The 24974-nt window shown below is 42.7% G+C and overlaps 1 protein-coding gene across 8 annotated transcripts in view; it reads left to right on the top strand.

The window, feature by feature from the left end:
• Nucleotides 1-24974, top strand: part of PPP1R12B (protein phosphatase 1 regulatory subunit 12B) — a 166544-nt gene that overhangs the window by 75040 nt on the left and 66530 nt on the right. For 5 of the 8 annotated variants that reach the window (XM_039534403.1, XM_039534401.1, XM_039534404.1 and 2 more), the window contains 3 exons: nucleotides 2833-3015; nucleotides 3644-3829; nucleotides 20785-20875. In XM_039534403.1, the coding sequence (XP_039390337.1) occupies nucleotides 2833-3015; nucleotides 3644-3829; nucleotides 20785-20875 (460 nt within the window). The remainder of the gene's footprint in view (nucleotides 1-2832; nucleotides 3016-3643; nucleotides 3830-20784; nucleotides 20876-24974) is intronic. The other 3 variants (XM_039534407.1, XM_039534408.1, XM_039534409.1) reach the window with 1 other exon arrangement.

Genomic DNA, 24974 nt, shown 5'->3' on the forward strand with positions numbered 1-24974 from the left:
ACATAATAGGAATAATGCGCAGCTATATGTGGCTACAAAAAAACAAGGTGATAACTTGTGCATCTTATGCACTAAGAGTGAACTTGTGATCAGTTTGTATAGTAGTCTCAAACATCCTTCCATTGTAAAGTACAGAGAAACAAATAAATGCTAACTATTTATAGATCATGTATGAAATGTTAAAGACTTATAGGTTGTGAAAGACTCTAGTCTCATACACCAGTGTGTAGCATGAGGAATGGAATCAGATTGTCCTTCACGTAAGGTAACTTTTTGTCACTAGAAACTTGACTTCTTGGTACTAAAATGTCTCTAAATCGGACTGTAAAATCAATTCCCTCTATCTTAGGATGGACTTTTAAAATGGATGTGCCATACTTTAATATAGTTAAGGGAAAAAATCTCCAATTTTTTAGTGTGGCTTAATGAGGAATACAAGGCTGCTCCATGTTGAGACCTTACTGCTCCATGTTGAGACCTTAGTTTTCTTCTTAATCTCTGCATTTCCCGCACAAGTTGCTTTAATTGATCTCAAACACATTCATTTAAACTATAAATGCTCCTCTGTTTTTGCAAACGAACGCATAGTGGACCCCAGCTATCAGCAACAGATCCCCCTGCATCAGTGCTGAAAAGCACTTTCCTGCTAGTGAGGAGGGGACAGCTGTTTTCATTATTATTTCGGAAGGTGTTCTTTAGACTTGGCAAATGACAGGAATATTTCTCAGTGATGCTGAAAGTGTCATTCCCTCTCCCCACCTGCCCCCACAAAATCTCCTCCTGTGTGCACACAACAGTGGTGAAACAATTCTCAGCGTCCCTGACTGACAACCAACCATAACACTTTCCATTCCATTATAGTGGCCTTAAAGGTCTAGTTCAGGTCACTTGCTGATGCTAAAACATGCAAGAATTGACATCGCAAATCAAACAAGTGTAGCATCCTTTGACAGCAACTTGATACCTCAGAGGAAGATGCTAGATACTCCAAAATGGAATAACCTGCTTATACGATCAGCTTCTTCCTACTCCTCCCTAGGCTCTCATACTTAGGACAAAAATATAGAAGGGGTATGCCCCATGTAATATAATTGAAAATATTTTCATTATGCATGAGACACAAGGTGGGTGAGAATTTTTATTGGCCCAACTTCTGTTGGTGAGAGACAAGTTTTCAGTAAATCCAGCGTCTTTATTATGACCGTGATTTTTAACGTCTAGGAAAGTTACGAGTTTAAGCTCCCAGGCTTGGCTTTTGAACGTGTTGTACAGGTTTGATCAGTTTTAAATATGTTGCTGTGAGTTTAATTGAATGTCCCCTTGTTCTTATATCGAGGGTGAATAGAAGTGCCCCAACACGTCTGTCTGTACCATTCTTTACTTTAGAGAAGGAATGAGAGATCTACACAGTCCTGATCATTTCAGTCTGTTGCATAAATGGCTTCCCATTAATCACTTTCATTGCCAGTCTCTGGACTTCTATTCCACATGTGAACATAGTATTCCATGTACAGTTGGGAAAACCAGGTCCGTTTCAGGTTTCAGCTCAAATTGTCTGACATTGTCTTGCACAAAATGAAGGGGTAGGGTCAAATTTATTACAGGCAAAGCCAGTAGTGTCTCCTGTTTAAAGCTGACCACCACTTCCCTATTATACATATCCTATTTTCAGTTGTGCATAACTTTGGTTAAAGTTTAGCATTTGGGCTGAAATTTTGCATGTAAGGTGTCTGCCTTCTGGCTGATTTTTTTTAAACTTTCAGCTGTTTCTGAGCATGAGATTAGAGAAGTATATGTTTTGTCCATGTTAGAAAAACATTATTTTTGTTAAGTGTTAGTATCTCAGTGCATGGACTCAGATGGCCTTTGTGTTGGGGATATGCCTCTTGCTGTTCCTGAGAAAATCAACCCAAGTTAGAAGCCTTTGGAAAAATCCCATGTTGTACATGCTCAGTAGACTTCAGCAGCTATGTAGTTCAGCATGCTCAGTTGTTTTATGAGGATGATGCATATGCAGGTCAGCCACATGAGCTGGGAGGGGCTCAGTGAGGATGGAATCTTCAGAGATTTTAGCTGCATGTCTCTACTGCTCATGTGCAAACTGACCTTTTTCTGAAGCTTGTAACTTAGCCAAATTTGGGTGGATTTTCTTGAACAGCAAAAGGAACATCCCTGACATAGTCCACCTCCCTGTCAAATGTCAAGTCCCTGCTTCAAAGCACGGAGGTTCTAGAGTTTCTCAGTGAAATAGCTGTAAGAATTTTTTGACATGGCAAAACATAATTCCCTAGCATCAGTCTTGCATATGGTTGAACCATTTTTGCTGAAATGTTCCAAAAATATCCAGTCTGAGGCAGATACCCTGCATGGAAAATTTTAGCCCAAAGTGTTAAAAAGTTTGGCGAACTTATAAACAACTGGAAACAGGGTCAGGCAACTTCTGTCTATGTCTATCTCTATATATAATATTCCTTGGGTTAAGTGATTTGATCCTCTGTTATTGTCTCCACCTTTCCCCAGTGCTTGAGAACACTACTGGTGGTGCCAGTGGTGCTGCTACAGGTGGGAGCAGGATTTTCCTTGTTTTTGCCTGTTCTCTGAACTTCCCTGATTCACTTTGATCCCATTATTCTCTCCCCTAGACTTACAGAGCAGGACCATCATTGATATATGTCCAGAGTGTTCTCTTCGATGACCTCTTCATGGTCTAATGTCTCTTGCATTCATTTTGCTGAGATTTAAATATCCCCCCTCCAATTCACCTAAGGGCCTGTGATGGTCAGCAACTGGTTAACCATGTGCTGAAGGGAGTGATCTTGTGATGTTTTACAGTGCTTCATTTGGTAGAAGTAGTGACCTCAACAGTCCCTACATTTCAGCCAATCGTAATACATCTGCTACCTCACCCACTACCATTGGTTCATCTACCTCATTGGGCACCCAGTGGCAACCTGCCTCTTCCTGTCCTACATCTCTTAGTGCGAACACTACTGCATCAATCCGCCAGTATACCAGGTAAGGGCTCCGGGCTCATTCAGAGAACACTGTAGAATGCTCATGTCCTTAACTGACACACACAGTTCTGGGGGTGGAGGTTCTGAATTCTAAACTGGTTGGAAATCAGTTCCATTATATAATGAGCTCCTGAACAGTGGGTGCTGATGAGGCATTTCAGTTGAAAAAGTGCATATATTGTGTTCAGACTGTTTTAACAATGCATACCATAAGACTGCATACACAGCCTTAGCTTTGTCACTTCCTGACTTGTGATTAACTATGCATCCTTATTTTTCTAGGTAGCTCTTCTTTACAGCATGTGTAATTTGTAGTGCCACTGAGATTTTATTTTTGAATTGCAGGAGCTTTGAGACCATCCCTCCTCCTGCTTATTGACCAATTAAATACCCTCAGATTTTCCAGTCACTTCTACAGTAATCAGCAGCGATGTCAGGAATATTTCCTCCTACGGCTTATTCTTCTAGACATCCTTAAAAATGCCTTCTTATGACATTCCATCATACCATTGTATCCATAGAATTGGAGAAAACTTGTTCCTAGCTTCTAATGTTTCCTTGAAGGTACTGGGTCCCTAAGCCAATCGAGTTCACTTGCTTTGTATCCCATTATGTCTTGTATGTTTCAGAGCCCCATACCGGCAACAAACTGACTCTACTGTAGAGAAAAATACAGAGAACATCTCTGCTAGCACTCCACTAGGTGTAATCACAAATCGCACTGTACTCAGCACTGCCAATGGTGTTACATCTGCCAACGCCACGTCAACTACTGGAACGGACTCCTCAAATGGAGAAGCCAGGGAGCGAAGAAGGTTAGTGATCAGAATGATGGTGCACTTCATCTGTGGTGTATACAGATAAGAATTTATAGAATCATTCTTTCTGGGTGGTGCCTGGTGTTAGTTAGAAGATTTCAGTGTCTTAGGCCTTTCTGCCAAGACAAACACTGATGCCAATTGCAGTGGTGGTGTGTGGTGTGGACACATGTCTACAGTGAACTGTGGTCTAAGACATGTTAGTTTCACAAAACAAACAGCAATAACAACCTACAGCTACAATCACAGCAATCTAGACCTGAGTGTGGGAGGAAGAGGAAAGGGAATAACTAAGCAGAAGCTGAATTCTGGTATGATCGCTAGACAGTCAGTTATGCTCTAGGAGTAGCAGCATTTTAAAAAAACTGCTGCAAGCATGAGGCTGCTGTTGCTGTTTTCCTTTTCATGTGGAATTATTTTAAGATTGGCAGGGAAATAGGGCTGGGGTAGCCAGTTTCAGATGCAAGGTAAGATTTTCTTTAAAAAGGGAAGTGCAGAACATCACACAAGCACCATTCCTTCATGCAAACAGGTGAAATGTGCTAGGACAGTCTTACAGTGACATCAGGGTCAAGTAAATTTTAATAAAAAAGACACAATGCTGATTTGCATATTTCTAATTATCAGCCTGGTTTTGACAAGTTACTGTCAATGGGAGAAGAATGTTTAAAGCAACTAGACTCCTGTAAGCTAAAGTTAACTCCTTTCCTCAATTCCCAGCCCTACTGAGTGGGGAGTTCTGTGCTTGGTTCAAAAATGAGGGAAGGGAAAGGATTATAATGGAAATTGTTAGATTGCTTACTACAGCCAAAATCTGTATCACTAGGGCCCTGCAAATCTGTGGATATCTGCTTCATATCCCTGGACCATTTTTGTGGATAGTGGATCGGATGCAGATACAGCCACACAGGGCCCTACTTACCGGTGGTGCCGAGCCCGCAGCATCCAGTTGTGGCAGCCCAGGAGGTGTAGTGCGCTTGGGGCCGGTGGCAGCAGCAGCTTGGAGTCGGGGCTCATCGCTTTGCTTCCTGTCCAGCAGCTCGGGCCCCTTGGGAAGCACCAGTGTCCCTACCATGGTCCGACTGGCAGCACTGGCCACGCTCCTGGGCCTGCACCCGGCCACAGGGATTGGAACGGGCAGGGCCCTGGCACCCCCACCCCTCTGCCCCACTTTGATGCAACACCGCTGCTGCTGTCACTCGCGAGTCCCCGGGAGCAGCATGCGATGCAATGCCCTCCATTTCCCAAAACAAACAGAAAAAAACTGTAAGCTCTCCTTGTCTATTCTCAACCTTCTCACATGTGAATCTCAGTCTAATTTACTGGTGCTTGGGAGTGTGATCTCTAGCAAACCAGCAAACTGTGTGTAAATCCTGTCTGTGTGGCCAGTGCATTGGTTCCTCATGCCACCCAGGACTTAGTTACCTAGTTATCCCTTGCCTCAGTGACAGACCCCGACTTGGTTGTGCTTAACTGGTAGTCAGCTGGTTTGCTAGTCATCCAGACAATCTCCTCTGGGCTCTGCCAACCCTTACTTTGCCTTATAGGTAACAAAAGGTATACCTCAGCCCCTGGGCCCCTCTGAAAACATCCCTGGCAGTGTTCAGCCCACCACTGGACACTCACAGAAATGGATATGTTTGCTGTCCCCAACGGGAACAGTATGTACATCAGCTTCTTTCATTCAGCTGAGGAGTTGCACTTTATTTAACACCACAGCACTGAGACATATTTATAATAAAACACAAATACGTTTAGTAACCAAGAACAGAGATTCAAATGAATCAAATGAATAGTGGGTAAGAATATTGGAAACAGAATGGTTACCCACATAAAACAAAATGTAAAACGCCATTCTAGGTCTACACTTATTGATTGTTACCTTTCTTGTTTTATAAAGTAGATTTTCTCCCAAGGATTCAGTTTTTGACAGAGCTGCTAGTTTTCAGTCAAAACCATGATCCAAGTTTTCATGAGTATATGCCACACCCTTCAAGGAATTTCCTCAGTAAATGAATACCAAAATGAATACCAGTTTTATCTCCTTATATTTCCCAAAACTCATTGTTTTGACCCTCCCCATCCTGCCATGGTTCCCTTCCTGATGTGCTGACTCCAAGGTGCATTCACATCTTTGTGTTGACTTGAAATGAAGATGTAACTTCCATTTTGTTTGGCTTATGAATTTAGGTAGACATGTGAACGTACATCTTTGTCTGGCAAAAGCAGTTTTTCACCCCTGCTGGGGAATAACAGATGGATTAAAAACTATAAGGACATAGTTTCAGTATATAGTCATAACTTAAAATATAATCAATATTTACAGCCATATTAATGACCAGCATTTATAAATAGAAATTATGATTGCAAAGTGTTTAGGTATAGCAAGTTTCAGGCCTGGTAAGAGGTACTGTGATAGAACAGTGAACATGTTGCCAGCTAGCATTGAGGGATTCTTAAGGTCACATGTTATCACTAGGCTTCCGAGGTAATACCGTGTTTTGATGAAAGAAGACCATGACCCTTCTTTCAGACACTATAGACTATCTAAGACCGTATCCCATCAGTTCATATTTAGACGTTTCTTTGCAACAATAAGGGCTGAAGCTTATGTTTGGGGAAAAAATGAGAACTTGCAGTTTGTAAAATCTGAATCTGTCTCAGTGGCCAGACTGATCCGTTGGGTGAGCAGGACCCTGCGCTCAGGTGGGAGTTAGGCACCAACTGGCCAGACCAAGTTTAATGTATTGTCCGAATGGAAACTTAACCATAGTCCGTTACAGTTACACAGCCTTCAAGTTCTTCCCCATTAGCTTGCATAGATGCTTTGTAATGCTGTCATTACCGTGAATACTCCATTGTGGGATATTGTGGAGACTGGTCAAAGTGCACTGTGCTGATTTGACAGTATTGCAGTGCCGTTGGGGAGAGAAATCTGCCAAGATATCTGAGTGATTGGAATTAGACAGGCAAGGCTAAAAAGTTAATTGTATTGCAAAACCAGTTCCCACAAATGATATTGGGTCTTTTTAGGTGCCTTGCATTTTTATTAGTGAGCCATCTTTTAAATCTGTTAACTATAAAGAAGAGAAACCCTCAGATCCTTGCCCCATCTCCCCTCACTGCATAATCAAATGCAGTATTTTCATTCATGCTTTGCACCAGTGGGTTCAAGCTGCCTCATTTGTTAACGTGGAGTCTTGTGACAGCAGGGATACTGGAACGGTGACTGCTTGCAGGTTTTGATCTAGGGTTTGGAAATGGCAGAAGCCGGTGGGGTCACCTCAGTGGAGAAGCACTGATTGGCAAAGAAACAAATTTGTTAAAAACAGAAAATGGCAAACAGTTGTCAGGGAAGTGTTATATGGATTTCAGCTCCCAATGGCAGCTGTCGTAATAGCATTCTGGTCTGGTACAGTGTTTCCAAAGCTCCAAGTTCCTCTTAGCAACAATAACATGTAAACAAGCCCATTGGATAATATTAGAACAGTGAGATGCCTCCATAACATACGGCCTTAGACTGTCTGAAGCCAAAAGATTAAAGTGAAACACTTTGTTAGGTTTAGGATAAATGACTAGAAAAGTGGTCTGGGATGCTCTTCTGTCTCCACTGCAGGTGGCACACCTCTCTGTCTTAAATGCTGGCTTGCTCTGCTGTCTCTCGCTGTCTTTTTGCCACTTTGTTCTTCTGGCTACCAAAATGTTGTGATTGGCAAATGCTGCGTAATCACTTAAGCATCACATCTTAAGCACCTGCATCTTTCCTTTAAAAGCTCACAAATCCATGTGGGGATTATCCTATGCAGTTGGAATATGCCGTACCAAACTGCTGTCCATGTCCTGTAAGACAGCTGATTTTAGAAACTTGTATATAATATACAGCTGTATGTTAATGTCCTCTTAATTCTGCTGCTGCATTCTGTTGCTGAGCCTACTAGCTGGAAAGATGCTCTGCCTCCTGTGCTGTTCTAGTATTTTTGCCAGCTGACTTTTCATGGAATTAGAGAAATTGGAGATGGAGAACACCTGTTAGGCTGTCTAGATTATTTCCTGCCAATGCAGGATTGCTCCCTATTGTAAAATCTTTGTCCAGTCTAGGCCAAACTGTGTAAATAAAATCTCGGAAAGGCATGGATTACAGGCTTATAGAAGCAGTATATAAAAATCTCACATGCAAGTCCTTCCCCTCCATATGCAAGGCTAATTGATCAACCTTCCTGGGGGTTGGTGCTCTGCCATGGATGGTAAGGACTCCCATAGCTTTTCTAATTAGAACTGCAGGCATGCTGTTGGTCAGGTGATTGTTTTTCTGAGATGCTATGATGACCCTTACTGCCTGTGAAAGATCTTCACATGGCTGAGAGGCTGTCCCTTCTGCAGCTGTCACAATGATTTCTCTCAACTGTTACCAGCTATTTGATCGCTTTTTCCCAAGGAACTGTGTCCACCCCTTCACTGCAGTGCTCACTACCCCTCACGGCCTTACCTTGCATTGAGCGTCACGAGTGGTGGCCATGTTCTCCTCATCCCCCACCAGTCTGAATGCAGCCCACTTGTTCTGAGTCCAGTTACTAATGTCCCTTGTAGATGGACGTGCCTTATGTCCCTTGTAGATGGACGTGACTTTCTGGAAGATCTTGGCAGTCATGACTCGCTGTTAGATTTGTCTGGTATTGCTGTGAGATGTCCGGTCCCAGAACAAGCATCGCAGGGGTCTGGACTTATCTGAAGCCTTTCATCAAGCAGGGATGATTCAGATGAGGTTGCTAAACCTTTGGCTATAAGGGGCCACACACTCCAGGGACTGGCTGAAAAGCTCGTGTGGAGTGGACCACTTGTTTTGAAGTGCCATGTGCTGAGAGAGATGAGCTTCCCCTAGGATTTTTTGAAAGGGTTGTGGGGCAAGTCCCTTTTCTACAGTACAAAAAAGTCTTGCTGGCATAGCTATGCTGGCAAACCCGCCTGGTATGACACAGCTAATGCCAGCATAAAAGTGGGTCTGCTGGCATAGCTTGCACATTGGGCTTCTGATTTTCAGCTCTAACAGATGAACACTAATAAAACACCCTGATTCAATAATAATAATAATGAAATGAGTGGAACTGGTTACTTGTATCTAAGGCCTTATCAACATGGAGCATAATGTGGGTTATGGTGGTATGATTTCTAAAGCATGTTAATGTGTTGAATGTTAATTGGTCCTTGTAGATCCTACTGGTGTGTGCTGAAGGTTCCCTAGTGTGCTTTAACACAGTGCTGATTAAAACAGTGCTACATTAAAGGGCTCTAGGGAACATTACAAAGATGACTTATTACATTACATACACATTACTCAGTACAGTATATACAGAGGGCCTAACTTCCCCTCCCCCCCATCCCCCTAATTTTGGACAGCTTCATAAAGCTCACATTGCTGAAAATAACCCCCAAAATGAATTTAATAACCCCCCCAAAACCAGAAGCCCTATTTACGCAGTTCCCCAAGAGAGACAAGCCATACCAGCAAAAGCACTTCAGTGCTGATGTAAGTGCATCTGCGCTAAAGCTTATACAAGCACGGCTATGCTGATTACACCTGACTTTCTTTTTAACTGGCATAGCTCTTCTGGTATGAGTTATAAGTGTAGACCAGGCCTTTGAGCTCCTGGCAGTGATAGTAGTTTAAAGAGACATTTCTGAAGTTGAAATCTAATCAGTTTATGCAAGAATTAGGAGTCGTTCAGTTTACTGCTCCTGCCCCATCCCAGTTCCCCTGCCAGTTGGTGTTGGTTTTATAATCAGTTTCCTATTTTGTAACATAACTTTCTTTCCAGTGTTCCCCTATGAAAGATCCATTGAAATGGGGGAAGGTGCTGAGTGCACAGAGCAAGCTGTTGGTGTATAATCAGTTTCAGATGAATGGTAAATGGTTGGTTTCCCTTATTTTTTGAATAAGCGCTGCGTCGTTTCAGTGAAGGCACTGCCTATGCTGATGGGAGAACCACCCACCCCCAAGAGGCAGTAGCTAGGTTGACAGGAGAATTCTCCAATTGACCTAGCACTATCTACACCAGGGGTTTAACTGTGTTGCTCAGGGGTGTGGATTTTTCACGCCCTTGAGCGATATAGTTATAATAACCTAATTTTCTAGTGTACATCAGGCCTAAGTCACAGGATCAGTGTGAATGACAGTGTTGGGCCTGTGTCTTTCTGGGTTTTGGGGGGAAAAGTCCTGGCATTGTTTGCTCCCTCCTATTCTAACATCACACCCTGCTCTTTAAAGAGAGTGCAAGTCTCTCAAATAGACTTTTCTCAAGTGAACAAAGAAAGTTGACTGTTGCTGTGTAAACATCTCTGGCAAATGCCTTCTCTTTCCTCCTTTCCTTTAATTTCACAGAGAGTTCCAGGGATCCATTTGTCAATTAAAGCAGCATGTAGATAGCTAAGTAAGTTCTGTAATCTATATTAATAACTTAACCTGTGCCCTCCTTCGTCAGTGCTCTTAGAAGAGCAGATTTTGGCAAGACCATTGTACCGCGTGATTCTTGTTTTGTCCAGAGTCAGAACACAATGACCTAACAAAGTGTGGATGCCTGGTATGGCTGTTAACCCTTGGTGTTATTTTCTAGAGCCGCCTGCAAAGCAGCATGGGAATCTGGTCTCCAGAGGGTTAGACCAGAAAAATATTTTTTTTCAAGTGATATTTTAGTATGTCAATCCAGAATAGACACTAGAACAAATCACGAGTGTCTCCACACTAACATTTGAGTGCCTTTCTGATATCAGGTGTTTCAGATGTTAAGAACTTTGGTTCAAATCAATATTTAAGTTTTGTATATATGTTAATTTGATCATTTCCATGAATTGCAAGGTTGAACACAAATGGTTTCCACACTATGGACTTCCACTTTGTAAATTCTCACTTCTTAATCTAAAGCGGCAGGTTTTAAACCTTTTGAGCTGAGCCTCCCCACCTGCTTTGAGTTACAATTTTTGGTTGCACCCCGCCCAACCCAGACAAAAATAGACACACACAAAGGTACACTTGACAGCCTACTCATAAACCTAGGAGACCTTAACACAATCTTAATTAAATTACCGACACCTGCAAGTTTCAAATACACAGACACACATCTACCTTGATATAACGTGACCCGATGTAACATGAATTCGGATATAATGCAGTAAAGCAGTGCTCCGAGGGGGTGGGGCTGCACACTCCAGTGGATCAAAGCAAGTTCGATATAACGTGGTTTCACCTATAATACGGTAAGATTTTTTTGACTCCCAAGGACAGCATTATATCGAGATGGAGGTGTACTTACCAGTGGTACAGCCTAGGCTTCCTCAGCAGCCGGCTGCTTCTACCTTGCAGTCAGGCTGCACCAGTAGGACAGGGCTACTACCTGCCCCTTTCCCCTAGCCCCTTAGGTTTTCGAGTAGGGGAAGGCACGTGTGATGGTCTCTAGGGACAGAGGCTGCCGAGATTGGAAATCGGCAGATGTTGACACTGACCCACAGGCTGAGGTTAGTTGGGGGGGGGGTGCAGGTGGGGCTCCCTCCTTGCCCCTTCCCCCCCGTGGGAGCTGGCCTGCGCCCCACCATGTGGGGTTTGCACAAGCTGCCTGGTACTGCTGCTAACTCTCCCCCAAACCCTTAAGGGAGTGTGTCCCACAGTTTGAAAACAACTGATCCAAAGCGTTTCAATTGCCTGAACCTCCTTATAGTTCTTGTAGAAGTTTGTCAGGGCCTTAGAAACTAATTGAGCAGAGTGCTTAGGGCATACCTGCTTAATTAGAAGGGAGAGATTTTTCCTCATGCAACACACTGGGTAAGCAAAGGACAGCAACAAGTTAAAAGGTCTCCCTGCACATAAAGCGAGTAATCATCAGGCACCTGCTGTTGAAAGCTCTTATCTGCTATGTTCTTACAGTTAATCTCTTTCAGATAAAATTGTCCCTTTTTATAAAAAGCTGGTGGGATGACGTGGGAGGGTCAGGAATTCTTTTGGCTCTCTGATTTTCCATGTTCGGCAGAGGAGAGATTGCGTTTGCTTTATCGGAAATCAGGCTGCATTTGTGTTTGCGAAAGGTCGAGGTGAGGGGTGGGGTGTCACTCTTCTCGAGAGCCTGGTTTCCTGTGCAGAAAGCAAGCAGGTGTGCTGCAAGGCTTTCAGCTCCCGGACTGAGTTTGCTCCACAGTGTTCAGGGTGGGGATTTTATTTGGCACCCACGACCTGCGTTTTCGGTCCCGATGAAGAAACTGGAATTTGGACGGATAAGCCCAGGCTGTGGGCTGGCCTGCTGACCTAAAGGGTCACCTCCATGGCTTTCTAGCACATGCAAGAATCTAGAGGAATACACAGGAGAACTAAGTAGCTCCAGTGTTCTCTGAACTGCTTAGAAGGGACAGAATGGAACAAATAGCAGGTAAAACTGCCTTTCGCTTCTAGATTTTTGCATCCAATGTGTTCCTCTTTACCTCTCTTCCTTGCTAATCAAAGGCACTGGTGTGTCCCATTTGTTTGCTCAATGTACTTGATAGCGAGGTTGTCTGTGTGCGAGGTGTCCATTCAGGGTTTTTTCTCTATATGTGTCTGATTTACAGACCACCGCTCCAAAAATGGCCCCAAAGGCTAAATACTTATTGGTGTATTCATGGGAGACTATATACAGTGTGGATAGCTGAGAACTAATTCAGCTTAAAAACATGGGCCGTTCGTTGCATTTGCCTTAACTCCCATCACCTGCTGGTGAACACTGAGTGGTGAATCAAGTGAGTTTGCTGCACTGGAGTTTTTGTGCACCAATTTTGGCATAATCTGCAGCAATAAAGGCTAGGTCCCTTCCATTCATCTTGGTAGGAATTACTGCTCCCCAAAGCCCCTGTAGCATTTAATATTGAGTATCTTCAGCATAAAGCTAAAGGCTTTGAGTAGGATAAAGGATGACAGTCTTAGCTAGCTATCCAGTGTATATAAATCTATTACAAGTTATAGAAAATATTGCCAATATTACTAAATAAGCTTCCAACCACTGGCTAACCTTTCTTTTGCAAGTATTCAGTCATTTCTGAAATCTCATGATTCCATAAGGTGGCAGTAGAGGGCTGCTGAACAGTGTCTGCTGGGCATTCATTTTTGTTCCTGGTTGGTTTGTTCCACCCCTTGCCCCTCTGATAGCATTTCATCTGTGTCCCCATTCCATTTGAATTTCTCATGGTGAGATGTTTCTTTCAGTGTTCGTGTGTGTGTGTGTGTGTGTGTGTGTGTGTGTGTGTTTTCCCAGGAATTGCTCTGCTTACAGCAGACTGTAAAATATCTATTGTCAGAGTTCTTCTAATTTCAGTCCTGCTTGCTGTGTGGCTTTACCTTGTAGATGAAATGTGTTCACTGCAGGGCCGGCTCCAGGCACCAGCGCAGCAAGCAGGTGCCTGGGGTGGCCAATGAGGAGGGGTGGCATATTCGGCTCTTCGACGGGAATTCAGCAGAGGGAAGGACCCACTGCTGAATTGCCACCTCTGAATGAAGCAGTGCGGTGGAGCTGCCGCCAATGGCGGCTTTTTATTTTTTTCCCCCCATCACTTGGGGCGGCAAAAACCCTGAAGCCAGCCCTGGTTCACTGCTTTCATTCAAGAAATGCTTCTCACTCTAAGATGAGGAGAGTGTGAGAGACTTTGAAATCTTTCTGGGCAGTGGCACCCAAGCTGTGCCTGGTTGAGTGTTCCACCTGGCGTGCTACAGCTGACTTACATTCTGCTCCATTTCATGCAACAGCTCCCTTCTTTAACACAAAGGTGCAGCCTATGGAGACCGCAGCTCCAGCATGCAATGTTCCATTTAGATCTGACACTAAACAGCATTGCACGTTGGGACCTGTAGTTTTGGCATCACATTGCCACTTTTAAGGGAAGCTAGCTTGAAAATCCTAACTCTATCTAGACAACGTTGCAGCTAAAAAGCTAATGTAGGGAATTATTTCCATTCTTTCTGTTTGCCTTGCACTTGACAGCACTTACGTATACTTTATTCTTTCCCCCCTGCAGTCAGTTAATCTTTCCGTGGCTGAAAAGCTCCACGTGAACCAGGAAAAAAAACCCAAAACCTTCCCAAGCATTTTTTGAAGAATATTTAAAATTTAAGATGTATAAGAAAACAAGCCCAATCAGAAACTGGATTTAAGCTCGCACCCACACCCACACACAAAAGCAGTCTATTTAAGGGGCACCGCCGCATCACATTTTTTCAGGTTTCTCTATAGGGTTTAGCCAATAATTGGTTTGGGGGAATATGATGAAAGATGTCAGCCAAATTATTAACTGAGTGTAGTTTAGCCTTTTGCATTATCCAAAACATTCACCGGCTCGAATTCCTTGCTGTTTTCCTCCCTGCTGTCTTTGTGAGTTTTCCTGAATTAGTCCAGACTCAGTTCCACTGTTTCATTTCCTCATCCCTTTGGAAGACTGTGCAGCACCTGATGCTGAAGGACAGCCAGCACTTGGGTCCCCTAGCAAAGCGCTTATTTGTATTGCAGTAAGTCCAAGGAGCCCTGGTATGGACAAAGCTGTACAAACACAGAACAACGCCAGTCTCTACCCCCAAGAGTCTTCAGTCTAAATACAAAAGTCATCAGGCGGGTACAGAGAGATAGGGGAGCACAGTGAAGCAGTGAGAAAACACTAGATGGCATGAGAGGCAGCGGGCTCAGCACACCAGCTGCCTAACAGTTGTCCAAGTCTTTGTAAGCATTGCAGCAAAAGAGGAGGAATAAAGGAGCACATGTAGTTTAAATAGGAGCTGACACAGATTGCAAGTCCTCTGAACCTTTTCATCTTGGGGGGTCAGGCCTTGACTGTATCAGGTACAACTGAGCATATGCAGAATTTCAGCTTTGTTTCTGTCACCCTTCTAATCATGCTGCAAAATAGATCATCCTAACTCATGAACATTTAAACCTTTTTGTGTTAAGACTTTCACATTCAAGCTGAAGCAGGATGACTCGTCATAGACTGGCAGAAATCAGTTTGTTTTTATTGTTTTGACAAATAATGATTTTTAAAGCAGTTTTTTATTTTTATTTGATTTTTTTTTAAATGTCACAGTTGTGGGAAATGATGAGGGGTCAGACATTTAATGACACTAGATGCTGAGGTAGAGAAAGTTAAAGCTTTATAAACTGTTAAAACAAAAATTTTCAACCTCACATCAAAGTATACAAAGTAAATAGCCTTAAATCAACAAATCATACCTGTTACTATTCATTTGCTAGTCCATTTGTAACAAGCCTAATTGAGAAATCTAAATCACGTTGTTTTTTTTAAACAAATAGAGATATTCTATCTCCTGTAACTGGAAGGGACCTTGAAAGGTCATTGAGTCCAGCCCCCTGCCTTCACTAGCAGGACCAATTACTGATTTTTGCCCCAGATCCTTAAGTGGCCCCCTTAAGGATTGAACTCACAACCCTGGGTTTAGCAGACCAATGCTCAAACCACTGAGCTATCCCTCCCCCACTGGATTTTGACTCTTAAGTTTCTGAGTAGCATTTTTATTTTTACTTTACCTATCTGTAAATTTTGATAATTACGGTGGAAATATTTTTGTCAGCTTGTGTGTAGAGTGAAATCAACACTTACCAATAAAAAATCGAATCCTTCCAAGCCTAACTATTCACCACAGTCTAAACAATGTTAAGGCAGAAACACCAGGGACTGAAAATGGCGTATGGCCTGTTCAGACAAGCTGTTTACAGTAAGCTGAGGCACACTTAGAGTATTAGATCCTGAAATCTTATCCCCTTGTCCTCAGCTTATTAAATCACTCAACGTTGGCAGGCTCAGTCCTTTCTGATTTTCTGTTTAAAGTGCTTGCAGAGTCTGACATATCCCTCACTCCTGCCTGTCAGGTATCCCTAAATGTTCCTCAGCCGGCTTTCTGTGGCTACTGATTTAATCAGTATTTATAGTTAACTTTAGATTGATGCATGAAATGTGTTAGTGCCAGGATGGAATAAATGAAGCAAAGAACAGGAACATTCCATGTCTGCTTTTTTGTGTGATCAGGAGAGTAGCTTTTTTGCCTCCTCCCCAGTAAACCTAGTTATTGATTTGCTGTCTAGTGCATAAAATATGTATCTGTATAATGGATTGTATTTTGGGAACTGTTATCAGCACTGTTTCCTGCAGCGCTTGCGTCTGGCCTCCCCCACAAAGCTTGCAGGCCGTGTGTTAGCAAATGGCAAGTCTCTCCCTACCTCGAGCTTGCGGGGATAGCTGCGGCAGTGCAGGTTTCCACTAGTTTCCCAGGGAGACAGTGCTGATCCTGCAGGATTTCGCCACCTTTCCCAAAATCTCCACGCTTGTCCTGACCTTCAAGCTGCTATGCAGGCCTGCGTTAGGAGGTAACATGTTTATGCTTTCTCTGTGCTATCCTACCAGAAGGGTTCCTTTCTAGGGATAATGGATTTATTTTTTAAACGCTCCCATTTAAAAAAAAGAACCCTCGGTTATTAAAAAGCATAATGGGTTAGCTGCCTTGTCACAAGTCCCTGAAGATGCTTAGCAACGTTATAAATATCTGTAAAGTGGCAGATTCCTGCTCCACTTTTTTTGCTGAAAAGATTAACATGAAATTGCTGCATTATTTTGAATAGTGATGCTGTACTTTTAGGAGCAGGAACTCAAGGTGCTGGCTTTATCTGTGGGCTGAACGTTTGCAGATTACGTAGCTTGTCAGGGTTCAGTAACCCATAGCCAGAGATGTCATGAAGCAAAATTCAGCTTTGGCTTCTAAGAAAATAAAACAAACAGATCTCTAGGCTGTCCTGTAATATTGTCTATTAAGGACATTTCAGAGAGTCAGTCATGAGATAGAGAGATGGGATTTAAGGAGGGTGTGTGCCCAGTACATTGGGGGAGTTCCAGGTAGAATGAGCCGCATGAAATATAGCCCTTCTCTGTCAGCAACAGCGCCATTGTTGAAATGAATGGAAATCATGTACTTATTGTCTGCACAAAATGCATTTATTCTTAGTATTATTATTGCTGTGAGAATATCGGTCTTTATATGAATAGTCAGGATAACGAGGAGTTTTACAAGGGTGTGAACCCTTTGTAACTAAGGCCGTGTCTATACGTACAGCGTTGCAGCGGCGTAGCTGTACCGCATCTGGTGAAGATGCTGTATGTCGATGACATGCCGAGCTCTCCCATCAGCATAATGAAACCAGCTCCGTGGGTGGTGGAAGCTCTCCCACCGACATAGCGCTGCGCACGCAAGCCTTTGTCAGTGTAGCTTACGTTTCCTGGGGGCATGATTTTTTTTTCACACCTCTGAGTGACATAAATTATGCTGACCATAGGCTGTAGTGTAGACATAGCGTAAGTTTTTAAGATAAATGCATCCTCTGGGTTTATAACTCTTTCCAGCTGAATGTTGCAAATGCCCTGTGATGAAAGAGAGAGCCTGGGAGTTAAATGAAGACAAATGTTTAACTTCCAGTGTTGTTGAGTTTTGACCCACGTGTACCTTAATATCTTTGGGGCGAAGGGCCCTTCATCGTTACTATTAGAATAAAATATGGTAACTTCAGTAAGCTTTAAAGGTGCTGGCTGTCATGCTGTCAGACAGACAAGGTGGGTGATGTGATATTTTTTATTGGGCCAACTTGTATTGGTGAAGGAGACAAGCTTTCAAGCTACATAGCTGCCTTCTGCTGGGATGAGGATGTTTTTGCCAGAAGTGGCTGGCTGCTGATAGCTAGGCAGTATCCGTCTACGTGGCTATAGGTCATTGACTTGGATGGCTGGACCCTGAAAGATGCTTGTGCTGTTACAGGCTAGCAAGGAGGAAACTAACACTTTTAACCCAAGCATCTTAAACTGCTGTATGCCTCAGGCGTATTCGCCTCCTTCTCCAGTATCCCTAGGTATCCAAAGGGTTACCATGTTGTTTGTTCTGCAGTGTTTCTTTTTGCTTAGGTCTCACTTGGGAGGTGTTTCTCTCCATGGCATGTTCTCACTTTGGAGACACTGGTCTCGCAGGCTAACAAGTTGACCTGCCCCAAGTACTTTGGGTTCACCGGTCTGTGTGCTCACTTTCACTGCTGCCTGTTCTGTGCCCCATCCTGAATCTCCTCTTCCTTCTTTGGGGGGAACATTTTTTGTTGTTGCCCTTCTGATCCAAACAGTTAAACCGCAGGACCCTGAATATTAGCTGTTTTAGGAGAAATTGATGGAATCAGGTTTGTTCTTTGGGGCAATCCAGTTTATATACAAAGAATGAACATAAAGTCCTGTTTCCCTGAACACAACAATAATCAAACAGCTGGAGACTGTTCCTTTGGTTGCAGAATATGCCTCTTTCCAGGCATTACTCTATCCAGAAGCACTTAGCTTTGTCTCAGGTTCGCGCTAAAGTGTTTCTCTGGCTGCATCTAGGGCATGCTGGTGGCCACTCTGACAATTTTTCCTAAGATACTTACCATAATATACTCGTTCATAAGCCGAATACTTTTGGGGAAAAAAGTGATACCTCAAAGAGCGAGGTTCGGCTTATAAACAGGTCTACACCAGAATTTGATGATGATAAACTCTATGGAATCATTGAATTGAATATCTAATACGTTGTTGTTTTGTTTATCTGGAGCATTCACCGGCACGGAGCCCCTCAGCTCCCTGTGGCCGCGGTTCGCCGTTCCCAGCCAATGGGAGCTGCGGGAAGTGGTGCCACTTCCCACAGCTCCCATTGGCTGGGAACAGCAAACTGTGGCCACTGGGAGCTGAGGGGCTCCGTGCCTGTGAATGCTCCAGGTAAACAAAACGTCCCAACCCACCAGCAGCTTACCCTGACAGGTTGGGAGCCAATGTTTTCCAAATCCTGAAATATAGGGTCAGCTTATGAAAGGGTCATACAGTTTTTGCTGTTTTTACCTATCCATTTTGAGGGGTCAGTTTATAACGAACGGGCTAATGAACGAGTATATATGGTAATTAACTTTAGGAAAAACAAATAAATATGTACATATACATGTCTAAATCATTGTAGTTTATGTAGAAGTTTTTTCAGACAAAATAATCTACAGTTGCCTCCGTTCTTTACTGGACCTAAATAGAATAGAAACACAAATAAGGTACTCCCTACCCACCTCCCATCCAGGGATTATATAAGAAAAAGCCCCAAATATCAGGACTGTCCCTATAAAATTGGGACATCTGGTCACCCTACCATACACAAAACTTCCTGCTCATGAATGCATCACAAATATGTTAACACCAGGATATCCTGGAGATTATTCCAAATACTACAGCCATCTTAGGCAGGGCTTCCCAGCAGTATTAAGACTCATCACAGGTGCAACTCTTTAGAAGACTTGCTGGTCCCAACCCCAGCCTCTGGTGTCCTTTTAATTCTACCCTCTTGTACACAGGCATTATCTCAATTTACCCGATCACATCCTGTTTCTCAATTACAGTATATTAGACACCTTTTTTCCCTACAGTCTTGGATACATGCTGTAATTTTTCATGTACAATTAAACTTTGTTGGAATGGTCCAGTTATCTTCATTTACTTAGACTTTCCACGGGGCTGATGTCTTACTGGTATGTATTTTACTCATTTAGCAAATCCTACAGTTTCTCCAACATGCAGCACAGCATACATTAGGTGCAGTTAAGAGCAGTAAACTAACAAATCTACTTAGCTACAAAATTTCACTGGCTAAATTTCACTACTGCTCTGTTGTACTTAATTTGTTGTATGTTTTGTAACTGTACTCTTCAGATAAATTACTTTAACGGCCTCTGGGTGCTGTGCAGAGTAGAAGACTCTTCACTTGTTGAAGGTTTTAGAAAATGTATATCATACTGATTTAGACTGTTCTTATGCATTGGTGTGCAACCTTCACTTTGTCCCTTCCTGTTTTAGTGCTTAACCAAACAGGTACTTTTCTCAACAGTTGAATTTATTTAGGAGTTTAGGAGGAGGGGAGCAATAATCAGAATGTAGAAAGGTGTGTTTGGCTAGATGTGGCCAGAAGACCCTATTCCATGGAACTTCAGGAGCAAGCTGTTCACCTTTAGAACTAATTCACTTGCAGTTTGAATGAAGCAAGTGAATGAAGCAAGAATGTCCACAACCCATTGTTTCACTGAGCATGCCTTCAGCTAGTTGATCACTGTCCAGTTGAGTACAAAGGCTACCAGAAACTTCAGAGGAAGGTACAGGAAATCCTTGATAGACAATTATGAAATAACCTGCCTAGAGGGGAAGGTTTTCCTGCAACACCTATCATTTAGTAGATGGCTTATGCCCTGAAGCAGGAAAGTTGAGAAACCTTCTAAAACTCTTTAATCATGTCTATTGTACAGGTATTTTCTCATATAAACATCTAATCTTTCCATATGTTAACTATGCTGTATAAAGTGGTTTCTTCTGTCTGCTTTTAAATGGGTCACCTTTCACTATAAGAAGGTTGGGTGGGGTTTACTCCAATATTTATGCTGGAGTGAGTTCCTTTAGTATTACTGCACTTCAGCACAGGTCCATTGTAACAGACTTCATACTGATGCAGGATTTGTTTATATTCTGAAGTCTGATTGTGAATGAGATTACACATTTCTGGATTTATTTATTTAATTCTGTATCGAGACTTGAAGGAGGTAGGGGTGTATGGGGTCCCAGACGGTATGCAGAGTATGCCTTTTAATGGGGTTGGCTTACAGGGGAGCATAGAATGTGTCTAACAGGTTAACATTTCAGAAGTCATTGCTTGAAGATACTACCATGAACGCGGCAGCCGCAGCAATCAGCCAGGTGCTTGGTGGCCCTAGGAAATGCGAGCAGAAGGTGTACTTCCCATTGACTACATTAAAACACAATAGTGTCTATGAAATGGCATGAATACTGTCATTGCTTTGAGACTTGCAAATCAAAAGTGTCTGATTTTATGTTGTGTTCTTGACCCTTTCTTTCAGGTCGTATCTGACTCCTGTGCGGGATGAGGAAGCAGAGTCACTAAGGAAGGCCCGATCCAGACAGGCCCGCCAGACTCGTAGGTCTACGCAGGTGAGGAGTGAAATTCCTGATGGCCCTGCAGCAGAGTAGCAGGCAAACTGGCATTTAATGGGCAGTGGTATCTTGTTCTGCTAGTCCATCACCATACACATATGGACTTGTCTGGGGAGACAGGAGGGAAGTTGGGTGGTGGCCTACAAAAGGTTCCAAGGCAGCTTTACAGTCCTTTGATTGGAGAAATCTTTGTACACCATTTGGGTCTGAAAGCCATTTACAGACTAAGTGACCACAAACAATACACAAGAGTCATTTAATTTGCTGAAATGCAGCTACTTATAGGTGAAACATGACATCCTTTTAACAGCCAACAATAGAATTACACTGTTCAGAACAGAAAACTTCAGGAAGAATAGGGTTAGCAGATTCCAATTCTCCAGGTCTGAACTTGGCTGGGACAGTTTTCCAGGATGTGTGAGCATCTCTCTAAAGATCTATCAGACTATTGGGGATATTTACTGCTAATAGTCAAAGATCAATTAATTTCCAAAATTAGGCAATCCCATCATACCGTCCCCTCCATAAACTTATCAAGCTTAGTCTTGAAGCCAGAGATGTCTTTTGCCCCCACAGCTCCCCTTGGAAGGCTATTCCAGAACTTCACTTCTCTGATGGTTAGAAACCTTCGTCTAATTTCAAATCTAAACTTCCTGATGGCCAGTTTATATCATTTTGTTCTTGTGTCCACATTGGTACTGAGCTTAAATAATTCCTCTCCCTCCCTGGTATTTATCCCTCTGATATATTTATAGAGAGGAATCCTATCTCCCCTCAGCCTTCTTTTGGTTAGGCTAAACAAGCCAGGCTCTTCGAGTCTGCTGTCATAAGACAGGATTTCCATTCCTCAGATCATCCTAGTAGCCCTTCTCTGTACCTGTTCCAGTTTGAATTCATCCTTCTTAAACATGGGAGACCAGAACTGCACACAGGATTCCAGATGAGGTCTCACCAGTGCCTTGTATAACGGTACTAACACCTCCTTATCTCTACTAGAAATACCTCGCCTGATGCATCCCAAGACCGCATTAGCTTTTTTCACGGCCATATCACATTGGCTGCTCAGTCATCCTATGATCAACCAATAGTCTGAGGTCCTTCTCCTCCTCTGTTACTTCCAACTGATACGTCCCCAGCTTATAACAAAAATTCTTGTTGTTAATCCCTAAATGTATGACCTTGCACTTTTCGCTATTAAATTTCATTCTATTACTCCAGTTTACAAGGTCATGCAGATCTTCCTGTAGGATATCCTGGTCCTTTTCTGAATTGGCAGTAGCTCCCAGCTTTGTGTCTTCCGCAAACTTTATTAGCACATTCCCACTTTTTGTGCCAAGGTCAGTAATAAAAAGATTAAATAAGATTGGTCCCAAATCCGATCCCTGAGGAACTCCACTAGTAACCTCCCTCCAGCCTGACAGTTCACCTTTCAGTACGACCCGTTGTAGTCTCCGCTTTAACCAGTTCCTTATCCACCTTTCAATTTTCATATTGATCCCCATCTTTTCCAATTAGCTAATAATTCCCCATGTGGAACTGTATCAAATGCCTTACTGAAACTGAGGTAAATTAGATCAACTGTGTTTCCTTTGTCTAAGAAATCTGTTACCTTCTCAAAGGAGGAGAGCGGGTTGGTTTGGCACAATCTACCTTTTGTAAAACCATGTTGTATTTTGTCCCAATTACCATTGACCTCAATGTCCTTAACTACTTTCTCCTTCAAAAATTTTTCCAAGACCTTGCATACTACAGATGTCAAACTGACAGGCCTGTAGTTACTCAGATCACCTTTTTTCCTTTCTTAAAAATAGGAACTATGTTAGCAATTCTTCAGTCATACAGTACAACCCCTGAGTTTACAGATTCATTAAAAATTCTTGCTAATGGGTTTGCAATTTCATGTGCCAGTTCCTTTAATATTCTTGGATGAAGATTATCTGGGCCCCCCGATTTAGTTCCATTAAGCTGTTTGAGTTTGACTTCTGCCTCGGGTGTGGTAATATCTACCTCCATATCCTCATTCCCATTTGTCGTCCTACCATTATCCCTAAGCTCCTCATTAGCCTCATTAAAGACTGAGGCAAAGTATTTCTTTAGATATTGGGCCATGCCTAGATTATCCTTAACCTCCACTCTATCCTCAGTGTTTAGCAGTCCCACTTCTTCTTTCTTTGTTTTCTTCTTATTTATATGGCTATGGAACCTTTTATTATTGGTTTTAATTCCCTTTGCAAGGTCCAACTCTACATGGCTTTTGGCCTCTCTCACTTTATCCCTGCATGTTCTGACCTCAATAAGGTAGCTTTCCTTGCTGATCACTCCCATCTTCCACTCCTTGTAGGCTTTCTGCTTTTTCTTAATCACCATTCTGAGATGCTTGCTCATCCAGCTTGGTCTACAATGCCTGCCTATGAATTTTTTCCCCTTTCTTGGGATGCAGGCTTCTGGTAGTTTCTGCAACTTTGACTTGAAGTAATTCCAGGCCTCCTCCACCTTTAGATCCCCAAATTCTTCAGTCCAATCCACTTCCCTAACTAATTTCCTTAATTTTTTTAAAGTTAGCACTTTTGAAATAAAAAGCCCTAGTCCCAGATCTATTTTTGTTTATCCTTCCATTTAGTTTGAACTGAATTAGCTCATGACTTCTCTTTTTACAGGTAGGAAGTCCCAAATGACTTGCTAGTTTGGTTTCGGTGGGGGAGGGAACAAAGCAGTCTCATTTTAAATTGTTAATATTTCTACTGATCAGTGTTCTAATGGAGAAAATATAAATGATCACATTACTATGAATTTACACTGACGTGAGGACCATCCAAAATTCAAGGAAAATGTGGGTGGTCTGTTAGAGGCACAGGTGCCATCACTAATCCCATAAAAACCCCCCGTCTGCTTGGTTATCAGCTTCAGTAAACATACCAGATAAGTAGACTCAGTTGTCACCCATTATTGGAAAAATGTGTAATGAAGTGTTCGTAATATACCTGCCGATGTTTTTGAGGGCTGAAGTCAGACACATAGCAGCATCGTAGGGAAATTCAGAAAGTAGGCTGAATCAAATTTCTTTGAATATAACTCTAGGCACCCATCCCATAAATTAAACACCACAATGTGAATTTAAACCAAGAACTGCCTATAAATATATCCAGCACAGCCCATGTCATTCTCAGCAGCCTTAGTGAAAAGAGAAGATGCGCTTTGCAACATGCCTGGAAGGCTAACTGATCTGGGCTCTGGTGGATCAAGCCTTACATTCTATCTTGCATTCCAGTCTCTGCTCAGAGAGCTGTGCCTATTTCTACAACACCCTGGGCTTCAAATCTATCACCTGCGCAATTTAAAAATTCAGAAACAAACATACTTAGTCTATGCACAATAGTGGCCCATGGAACCCCAGGAGAGGGGTAAACTTCCCAGAAATCAATCTAGTGTTCAAGGTCTTTTTCCAAGGAGCTAGCTCCTTAACGCCCATCTCCAAGGAAGGTAGGAGTGTTCTACATTCAGAATGGGAAATAATCTGTCTGATAGTCATGTGAATTATGACGAGATTGTTGCCATATGGGTTTTAGTCCTTTGTGTTTCTGGGAATGTTACTTCCCTGTCTGAATTTAGTAACTTTACACATTGAAGCCTGTAGTTGATGGTTACCATTTGTGGCTTAGTCTAGAATACATCAGACTGAAACGCCATCAAAAGTGTGTGTGTGTGTGTGTGTATAACAGAATAAAAAGTAAAATCCTGTGATGAGAAAGTGGCTGGAGAAAGTATATATTGGGGTACTATAGTCCAAACCCTCAGACTGGCACATCTGGTGAGCTCTAGTAAGTGTTCCTGGGAACAGTTAATTCAGCGTACCCCCTCCAAATGTGTATAAGCTAAGGCTGCAGTTCTGGTTGCCGGTAACATTGCAAGCTCCTTTGCTCTTCACTCTTAGACGCTCTGCACCAATTTTGCTTTTGAGGAGTCCAGTGATGATGCATGTTAGCTGAGAAGTATTAAGTGCTATCCCAATCTATTACTTTATATAAGGTAGGGGCAAGAGACCTCTGTCAGGATCAAGACCCATTGTGCTAGGCAATGTGGACAGGTGGGGACCTGT

This window comes from Mauremys reevesii, linkage group 4, assembly GCF_016161935.1.
Source record: "Mauremys reevesii isolate NIE-2019 linkage group 4, ASM1616193v1, whole genome shotgun sequence".
Classification (NCBI taxonomy): Eukaryota; Metazoa; Chordata; order Testudines; family Geoemydidae; genus Mauremys; species Mauremys reevesii.